Raw genomic sequence first — 9,726 nt, forward strand, 5'->3', positions numbered from 1 at the left:
AATGCAGTCTCCTGTATCTCTCTGGATGGTCTCTCAGATGTTTGGTAAGGCAGAAAGGAAATCAGTCCCAGAAACTTAGCCAGAAGACGAGCGAGGAGCAGGACGGAGGTGAACCGCTGCTTCTCATCCTGATGAGGTGGATGAACGGAGAGACAAAGGTTTACAGTATATGATTAACAGCATGTCGGTCAGATTTGCCTTTTCTGAATCTGACATGTTGTGATTTGACAGACTATCCATGCTAACATCTTTTGCCTACTGTGTAACTAGCTTGATCCAAACTGGCATGGCACTTGAATAAAAAAACAGTGACAATGACATTGCAATAACATCCCTTTGTCGGGCTCAGAGTATACCTGCTGCTCCATGTCCCCATCTCCCTCCTCCTCTACCTCCCCGATGGAAGCAGGAGGGCTCAGGATGGACACCTCGTCCAGCTGGAGGAGCTGCTGACACAGGCTGTCCTGCAAGTGCTGGTTTAGCTGGCAGCTGGTAAACAATATATAAGACATGTTAGATCACAGACAGACAGCAGACACTAAAAGCTTTTAGCTTTTGTCAAAGAAAATGTTTAATTTGGTTAAAAAGGGACATGAAAAACTTAGAAAGTAAAAGCACTGCTATTATGAAAAGGACATAATGGGATATTATGAATGCAATTTTGGATTATTAACAATTAGGGGATAAAAAACATCTTACAACATAGCCACACCTTTTATGAAACGTGAGACTGGACCCTAACTGGCTTGTCAGGTTAGGTAGCTCTGAAATAAATTCAATGTTTTAATGCTAGGTGTCAATTTTATTTAATATTTATTTTTTATATGAAATATTGTAATTGGTGGTATGTGCTTACCAGCTAGCTGTTTGCAGGAAACCTCTGAAGAACTCCTGGTGACCAGGGAAGGATGGAGGAGGGCAGGGGCCAACAACTCCATGAGGTTGAATGAGACGCTCCTCAAGACGTTTCAGACGCCCCAGGCTGTCAGCTCCCAGCATGCCTAGCAGGTCAGCATCGGGAGTATCCCCAGGAGAGCTGTTCACACGGGGGCCTTTACACATCTGGGGACAAAAAACAGGCGGATTTATTGTGCCAACGTGTGTGTAATATGCCACTCTTCTGTTTAAAGGAGAAATGTTATCACTGTCAATAAAAATCCATATGACATATTTAGTATAGTATAGTATATAGTATTTGTTCAGATAGCGTAGGTATGAATGAGGTGCCACAGTCTACCTGAACAAGCTGCTTCAGGAACAGACGAGCAAAATGGGAATGGTTTCCTGCAGAGGTTAGTTGACTCATCATTCCTCTAAAAAAGAAAATGGAACAATGAAGTGCATAGAACACAAGTAGATCAGATAGGTGGATTAGATAGAAACTATGTTAATATTTAAATTACACCTGATCCACAAGCTAAAAAATTTAAAAGTTCAATTGGACTTGCCTTATCCTACTGCCAAGAGCAGAATCAAAGTTCCACCCCGGTTCCTTGTGAAAGTCCTCCCATTCTCGTAACACCTCATAAAAAATGTCTCTGAGAAAATAGCAAAAACATCAAATGCAAAAGTGATGATAATGTCTAATTCAGCAGTTTCTTGAAGTGCAGTTTGTAATCATGAACCTTGAATCTAGAAGTTTTACTCAATCTGTTACACACTTCAACGTTCATACAGTTAGTTTTTACTGGACATTAAGTAAGAGGGCAGCTATGCATATGTATACCTTTGTTTTTTAAAGGTGTGGAAGGCCTTGTCACTCCCGAAGTTGGACCGGTTGTCAGTAGCAGGCTGGAATGGGACTGAGTGGATGAAAGTGGAAACTGAAGGAGAGAGCTGGAATAGATGGAGGGATAAAAACATATTAACCAAACAAGACGTACTATGGTAGAGAGTAGATTACAAAAATGTTAGTGCTGACTTAAAACAAATGTTGTAATAAGTGAAAGAAGTGGCATCTACGATATATTTATTAAACCTTAATACAAAATTAATAAAACAATCTAATAAAGTATTTTAAAACAGATGCTGTCTTAGAAACAAAATGGTGTATTGACCCGATATTTAATTATATTCGATAGCACTCAGCAGTGTTTCCTTTAGGATTTATTTTAGCAGTGGGGGCAGGTTCGCAGGTGAAAAATACAAACAACAAAAATCACCAGTCAACTTAATTTAAATTTGCAAGACCAGGCTTAAATGAACGGACAACATAAGTTACACGACTTACAGTTCTCAAGGACGTACACACACGATCTCAACTGGCTAGTTATCCTTGTGTGTCAGCGCTATTCTCCCACATGCACTCTAATAATGCAGCCCTATTTCTGATACCGTGGGGGGCAGAAATGTTGCCGTGGGGGGCCGCCACGGTCAAATCAACATAGAGGAAACACTGCTCGGGACTTAATAAGCATTTATAGCAGTACAATACAGTACATGTTTGTTACCTTGGCTGTGCTTCCGTCCTGTGCCTGAGTCAGATGGTCCCTGAGAGCCGGAGAGAAAGACACCACCCTTTCGTTCTCTGCCAGCAGACGCAAGGTACACTTGTCCAAATGAGCTACCAACCTGACAAGAAAACATAGCTAGGAATTAACTCAGCAGTATCACTTTATTAGGTAGCTGTATGTTTATATTAGGGGTCCACGATTCAGAAAATGTCACGATTCAATTCAATATTGATTTTTAAGCTTAAGATTTGATTCAAAAGCGATTTTCAATTCCAAAGTGATTCTCGATAAAAAAAAAAGAATTCACAGTATGTAAATGTAGTTACTTTTCCCATGGGATTGCAGTAGTTACAATAAAAACATTTATAAAAATATGAATCGATTTTTGGAATTCTATGAATCGATTTTGAATCGGTAGAGCTTGAATCACAATACGAATGTGAATCGATTTTTTTGCACACCCCTAGTTTATATATTCTTGTTAGTAAAGAGGAGAAATTCTTGGAAAACCTGTGACACGAGATATAAAGCTACTCACTGAAACTGATTCTCCAGAACCTTCACTGCAAAATACACACAGTTGTGAACTTGTCTCAGGTAACATCTCTCCAGAACTTCTGAAAATGTGAAAAGAAGGGGCTCAATCCCATTTCCAATTTAAAACGAAAGTTGAAAAATACTAATGTTTTTATGTTATAGGACTGAAGAGACATACAAACTAATTACACACCTGAATTCACCGCACACAAACTTTCCTGTTCATCATCATGAGTGTGAGGAGACCGAGACGTTAGCAACTGCACCACAAAGAAAAGTTCCAGGAAAATGTTTGGCACAAGGTTTTCTGTAAGACATGATGATAACAAAAACAAACCCATTTTCTTAAAGTTTGGAGATATTTAAAATAACTTCTTACATACATTTGTCTACTTACTCTTAAAGCCATGTTGACTCCAAATATATTATTAGGTTTATGTTTTAGGTCTGACTGCTTGATTATTTACTTTGTTTGATTTATTTTTGCGTTACTCTCTGTCAAAATTATCATAAGAAGTGATATTTCAAAATACACTTTTGTTCCCAAAGCAAATAAGCACCACCTTGTGGTCACTTACCAGAAATGCAGGTACAGAACAGCTCTGCCAGGAGATCCAGTTCCAAAGAGAAGGTGACTTTAGATGGTTCAGGACAGGGTGTCTGCAGATCGGGTGTAACTTTAGATCCCATCCTATGACCCAACTTGGTGGGGGTGCAAGGGTCCAGAGAGGACGGTAGAGGAGAGCCGACCTGCTGAGCTCGCTTGGTCCTATAAACAAGACATTTCTGATTATGAAACAGCAGAAATAAACTGGGGTGAAGAGCAAGTGATGCTGCAGAGGAGCCAAAAACAACATAGGCATTACAACATTATTGATTTTAAAAAAACTGAGAAAATAAAGAAATTAGATATTCTTATTATTTCATATATGTAGAAATATGTTAAAGAATAACATTTTCATAATGAGTGTATAAAATATTAATTACAAAATCTAGAATACAGTATTACCCATCTACAACGTAGAATGGCAAACAGTAAAAGGCATGTACCAGGTCAAAAGTATAATCATGTGCAATTGTAGTGAATTGCATATTTTCTTTCACTCCTCAAACGGGTATAGTAAAGGGAGCAACTTTTGTGTGAGAATAAGTAGAATTATTCTCCATATGCACTTACTTTTCCCTCTTTAGTAGCTCCCTCTCTTCCTGCAGGCTTAGAGGACTGCCCACTGTCGTTGAGCCCTCAAGCGCCTCCACAACTAATGAGGGACTAGAAGATTCACTAAATGGGGTGGAGGTGAAGCAGGTCTTTGGTTTGGAGTGTGGCCGCTCTGCACCTACTGGTGTTGGGTTTATTCTTCTAGATGGTTTGGATGCCCTGAAGGATAATGAAAACTGTTAGACAAATCTAAAAATCAATGACGAATCAGTGTTGACTTTTGTTAAACTAAGAGTTGTGTGGACTCACGCAGGTGAAATGGGTGATGACCCAACAGGAGGGAAGTCCTCCAAGTTGTTGAAGTTGAGCTGCCCCATAGATGGAGGCGAAACCTGCTCGCTTATCCTACTGTTCCCTCCTCCTCCTCCTCCTCCTCCTCCTCCTCCTCCTCCTCTACCTGACCTCCTCCCCCCGCTTTCCCAACGTCCAATCTCATCACTGTGATGTCCTCCACGCCATCCTCCATGTTTCCCTTGTCCCCCCACTGCCATGCTGCCACCACTTCTCCTGCGGCCCTTCTGTGACTGGGAGTTGGGGCTGTTGTGGAGGTCAGGAGGAGAAACCATGTAGTCCCCAAGACTGATCCTCTGGCCAGGCCGGCGCTCAGAGCCTGAAGGCCTGGAAGCAGGGCTCCATCCTGTAGGAAAGGAGGGGCTGCTGAAGGCAGACTGGGACCCTGACTGACAAGCAGCATCCCACTCAGATCCAGATGACACCGAGGAAGCAGGAGAAAACAGCTGGACCCGGCTGGCACTCCGAGAACCAGCTCCACTACCATCAGACCTGCAACCTCTCCTGTCACTGAAGCCCTGAGTCTGTACAGCAGGTCTGGGGCGGCTGGGGGTCTTGGCTGGCGTGGCAGGACCATGGGTCAGTGCTTGACTGCTCTGCTCTCTCAAAAAGTTTAAAAGAAATGGGACAAATTCTTGTTTGTGAACTGTCACCCCAAGTTCACTGAATGCCAGTCGGTCACCCTCCTGTTGAAAAGAGACATAAAAGAACTAAAATAATTAACTGTTACAAATATAGGAATTTATAAAGCTGAAACGACTCAGATGATCAACGCTATTTAATGCAAGATGAGCCCAAGATAGAGAGTAACTAGGTCAATAAATGTTTTGCTGGACAGCTTCAGGACATTTCTGCAGAAGATAGCCTGTTGACCTAACTAGCTAACAACGCGCTGACAAACATTCGCAAAACTGCACAGCCCTCTTCAGATAGTAATACTAATAACTGTAGCAAACAACTATGGTAAGCTTTGTTTTAACGCTACATTTTACGGAAGTAACGTTAGAGTTGACAACGTAGCGTCCCTGCCAGTCCAGGCTACAGCTAACCTAGCTCGCTAGCTCTCAGCTAACGTTAAAAGTTTTGTTTACAATCAGTGGTGAGCTATGTCATCTTATAAAACACATTATACAAGGGCAAGCACGTATAAGACGTCTCACTTGTGTGGTTTATAATCTTTTCGGACCTACCTCATCATTCTTCAGCCAGTCCGAGACCGTTTTGATATCAACTTTCTGCAACAGAAGAGATTCCAAAAGAGCCGCCATTCTGGTGAGGAGCTACGGGAGCTACAGGGGACGGGGCGGGGTCAGCGTGTACGCAGGCGCGTATGCGTATGACGTATGCCAAATACGTGTGCAGCTGACACAAGCTGACAGTCCATGATCCTTTGACTGAAGTGAAATGTCTGAAACTCAAAACATATGGGGGCCACTGGCCAGGTTGTTCTCTCCTACAGGGGAGAGGGTTCTACCTCTTGAATAGTTAGGGTTGTTTACCACCAATTTAATCTAAAAGTTTGGAATCACCTGTTATGTTGATGTTTTTCTTCTTTCTTTTAACAAAAGATTAAAACAATTCAGACACCAAATGTATAATTTACAGTTGAAACAGGAACCCTTTCCTATTTAAATCTGCACACATTTTGATGCCAAGCCTCCAATTTCTTTAATGAATTAACCAATTAATTCTTAACTGCTGCTCTTTTTTTTTTTGTCCTTTCAATTATCAGTCTGGTTGAACCATTGTTGAACCATTGTACAGTGTTTTGTTCTCCATGTTAAAAACATTGCTTTTTTAGAAAAAACATACAAAATATCATCTATTTGTAAAGAAGACTTTCTACAACCTAAAAGCTTAAATGCCATTCAAAAATATAGAGTAGTCCTCTCAGCCATTTGACTGTACCCAATCAGGCATTTGTGGCAGGCAATTCCAAATGGTGGCGTATCTCTGAAGCAACATCTTTCCCTATCTTCTCGCTCTAACCTGTCATTTTGCTGTTCATTATTTTAGTAGTGTAATGCTGCTGAGGTTGTATTTGCCATTGCAGATGAGTTAGGTAGCAGTCACATTTAACTTCACGGGAAAAAGGCTTTCTGACTGCGCTTTGGTGTGTTTATATTGAAAAGTTGGACAGTTAGGTGCAGTTTGTTAAATGTAAATAAAACTTTTATTTTATGCATTATGTTGTTTTTCTTGCATTATAATCTATAAAATAAAATAAAAATGGAAAAGATCAGTAGAGATAAAAAAAAAAACTTATTTGCAGGACGGACTTACCTGGGGGCGTAGCACTAAATTCTGGGCCCTTTAGAAAGGCATTTTCTATGGGCCCCTCCCCACATCCACAGCTATTCATTCTAGCATCTTTTTGGGTCCTCCTCACATGAGGGCCCTGGGTACTCAGTCCCCTGTTTTCCCCCAGTCCGATGCCCCTGGACTTACAACAAAACATTTTGGGGGGCCAGATTGGCCCGCAGGCCAGTAGTTTGACAACCCTGCTTGAGGAATATTTAGGTGATTTCAATTACAGCACATTCACTGCATTCTTCCTACTCTAAAAGATACAATTAATGTTTTGTGGTATTTTGATTGTATCTTTTGTATTCATTTTGAATCTTAATCTGATATTTAATTCACTTACTTTTTATTCAGTCTGTGATGTCGGATTGTTTTTTTTATTGAAGATGTTAAACAAAACAATAGCCAAGTGAATAAAAAAAAAATTCTGGACTAAAACAGAAACCTTTCACAAGATTCTGTCTGCATGCGGAATGAGTATTTTATTTATAACCAGTTTATAAAAATAAAATACAAAATAATTTTAAAACAAAAAAGAAGAAAAAACACTGTACAAGGCATTAATATGATACACATGATAGAATAAGCATAAATAATTACAGTTATATACAATGCAAAACTCCCACTTGTTACATTCTTTCCTTGAGACTGTACAGTTACATTTCAAAACCATGACATACATTACAACACAAAAATATCAACCATTAAATGATAGATGGGCAAATTAGCAAATGTCACGATAAATAATTTCTGTCAAGTATTTATAAGTTACTAACAAGTAATCCAATGTTATGATATCAGAAGTGTCCCAGTGCACACCAAAGCTTTCATGAGTTTTCATCTCACCTTTTCAAAATAAAATAAAACACCTGGGTTTGTTCTTATTGGCCTATGGGTATCTGTAAGGTCAAATATCCTGCAAGCTACTATAAATACCTTTTACTATACACCTTTCTATGAGCAGGCCACTTTAAAAAGTGACAAAGAAAATCTCAACACTAGTACTACAACGTCACACCAACTATGTGCAATAATAATTAAAAAAGAAACATGAGAAGAAATCTGATCATCTCTTAAAACCAGCAGCACTGTTTAGTCTGTTCCTCCCTTTCACTGAAGCCTGTTAGCGTATAACTTATGGTATTACAATAATTATTTTATTTAAATAATTACTCTATATTTTACAAGTATATATTAAAAGTCTGCACAACAGCGTTCTGATCTTTGAAAGCTTGAAATATCTTGAAATCTGTGAGCCTGAAATAGAGAGTTGAAAGAGGGAGGATTCAAAGATTGATTCCCGGCGACATGTAGACATTGCACGCCCCTGTTTGACAGCTTACAAGCTATCGCATTAACAAACACATGAATGCTGCACCCTGAAATTCTTTCCATTTTCCACCAGTCGATCGATAAATGGCCCCACGAATTCTCAGAGAAAAAGAGGGAGTTCTCCGGTAGAAGCACAGCGTTGTAAGCACGAGTCCAACAGCACTGATTTCAGTGGTGATATATTGAGCACGCTGACAGGCATGGCAGCACATGCCATTTACACACAAGAGAGAAGTGACCGGAAGGCTTGGCTTGGTGGTACAGTGGAATGATCTCCAACACAGACAAGGCTCAGTCATCCCTCGCTATGCACAGAGGGACAGAGAGGAAACATTAAGGCGACTGACTGACTGAACGCTGTCTGCCTTCAGGATGAGTCATCATAGCTGCTCTGTGAGGCTAGCGCAGGTATCTGCAAGATCTGCATCAAACAGCACACTTTATATAACTACAAAGCAATGAGCCCATTCAATCTCTATATGCTCCCATATTCATCATCTATCAAAATCTATCAAAATATTTGGCAATGTGATTTTTTTTTCTTCGTCCATGTGTGCAGCCATGGCTATGACTGCCTTTCAACTCCTGTTTTGTTTCCTACAAGCGTGTTAAACACAGCAAAGTCTATTCCCCTCGGTTTATTTTTCTGGTTATTTCTTTTGTGCATCAAAAGTCAGCTAGTTGCACTGATTAAAAAAATGCAATCTATCATATTCCAGCAACACAATCATCCCAAGTCAGTGCAGGAAGCGCAGAAAACTAGTCATATATCAGGTGGGAGGAGGAATAGTGAAAGAAAATATATGGATTCAAAAGGTAATGAGGTCACTGCTGGGTTAAAATCTTCACGAGATAGATGGCGTGTGACGGTAAGTGATATGCAGCTTTTTATTCAGTAGTTGATTCTTTGTTTTCACTGTTAAGCATGCAAAGAGTAGCATCGGAAGGAAGCTGGAGCTATTTTACAGTATCGTACAAGCAGAGGAGTGGGAGGAGGTTGTGGAGAAGAGTTTCAGTGAGGAATCCTAACTAAATCAAACAATACTCAGATTCCTTTCCCTTGTGCACAAATATACTGTCTTTATATAAAAGACGTTCTCCGGCGCGGGAGGAACAAAGAAAACATCCTTGCACATGGAAGCATGGAACATCATTTTGGTGTGAGAAATATATGTACATATGGCCTCCATTTCTAATAGCATTTGACAAAATGTTTTTGAGGTCTAAAAATTCACATTTTTTTTATCTCAAACACTGACCTGATATATCAGGACAGCTAAGACTGGTTTTTACTTGAAATACTTCCTTTTTGCCATTACAAATAATAGCTACTTAAGTAAACTGTTGCTCAAATTATGTTTGATTTACAAACATTTGTGTTGCTACCTTTTCTTTGTTAAAAGAATACTGGTGAAAAGGGCCGTCTTTTAACGGCTGGCACAGGTTTTTGGCTCCTTTTTTGTCTAATTACAAACAAAGCGAATCCTCAAGCTGCCCAAAGTGCCAAGGCACACGCTGAGACAAACATCTGTGTCTGAACATTACTCATCAGTAACGTACCTTGTGTTGCTTAAGCGTACTACTGCTACT

General features: G+C 40.0%; 2 protein-coding genes across 2 annotated transcripts in view; both read right to left on the reverse strand.

The window, feature by feature from the left end:
* LOC114547298 (codanin-1) overlaps positions 1-4,564 on the reverse strand; it is a 14,554-nt gene extending 9,990 nt beyond the window's left edge. Inside the window, exons 1-12 of the mRNA XM_028566595.1 lie at positions 4,459-4,564; positions 4,168-4,368; positions 3,569-3,759; positions 3,184-3,297; positions 2,992-3,070; positions 2,451-2,571; positions 1,727-1,836; positions 1,449-1,538; positions 1,238-1,313; positions 857-1,062; positions 357-489; positions 1-128 (exon numbers count right to left, since the gene is read on the reverse strand). The exon at positions 1-128 is cut by the window's left edge and continues 16 nt beyond it. Of these exons, the coding sequence (XP_028422396.1) occupies positions 1-128; positions 357-489; positions 857-1,062; positions 1,238-1,313; positions 1,449-1,538; positions 1,727-1,836; positions 2,451-2,571; positions 2,992-3,070; positions 3,184-3,297; positions 3,569-3,759; positions 4,168-4,368; positions 4,459-4,526 (1,517 nt within the window). The 5' untranslated portion in view covers positions 4,527-4,564. The remainder of the gene's footprint in view (positions 129-356; positions 490-856; positions 1,063-1,237; positions 1,314-1,448; positions 1,539-1,726; positions 1,837-2,450; positions 2,572-2,991; positions 3,071-3,183; positions 3,298-3,568; positions 3,760-4,167; positions 4,369-4,458) is intronic.
* Positions 4,550-5,849, reverse strand: LOC114547150 (codanin-1-like). The gene is made up of 3 exons (XM_028566381.1): positions 5,691-5,849; positions 4,607-5,186; positions 4,550-4,554 (listed from the first exon to the last, which is right to left on the reverse strand). Exons 1-3 carry the CDS (start codon positions 5,766-5,768, stop codon positions 4,550-4,552), a joined length of 663 nt encoding a protein of 220 aa, XP_028422182.1. The 5' UTR covers positions 5,769-5,849.
* Between the last annotated feature and the right edge of the window lie 3,877 nt (positions 5,850-9,726).

The sequence above is a fragment of the Perca flavescens genome, chromosome 20, assembly GCF_004354835.1.
Source record: "Perca flavescens isolate YP-PL-M2 chromosome 20, PFLA_1.0, whole genome shotgun sequence".
NCBI lineage: Eukaryota > Metazoa > Chordata > Actinopteri > Perciformes > Percidae > Perca > Perca flavescens.

Excerpts from the sequence above, each read along its gene's own strand:
- LOC114547150 (XM_028566381.1), bottom strand. The coding sequence starts at position 5,768 with ATGGCGGCTCTTTTGGAATCTCTTCTGTTGCAGAAAGTTGATATCAAA. Across the intron at positions 5,187-5,690 it reads ACTGGCTGAAGAATGATGAG|GAGGGTGACCGACTGGCATT; the intron begins GTAGGTCCGAAA and ends TCTTTTCAACAG.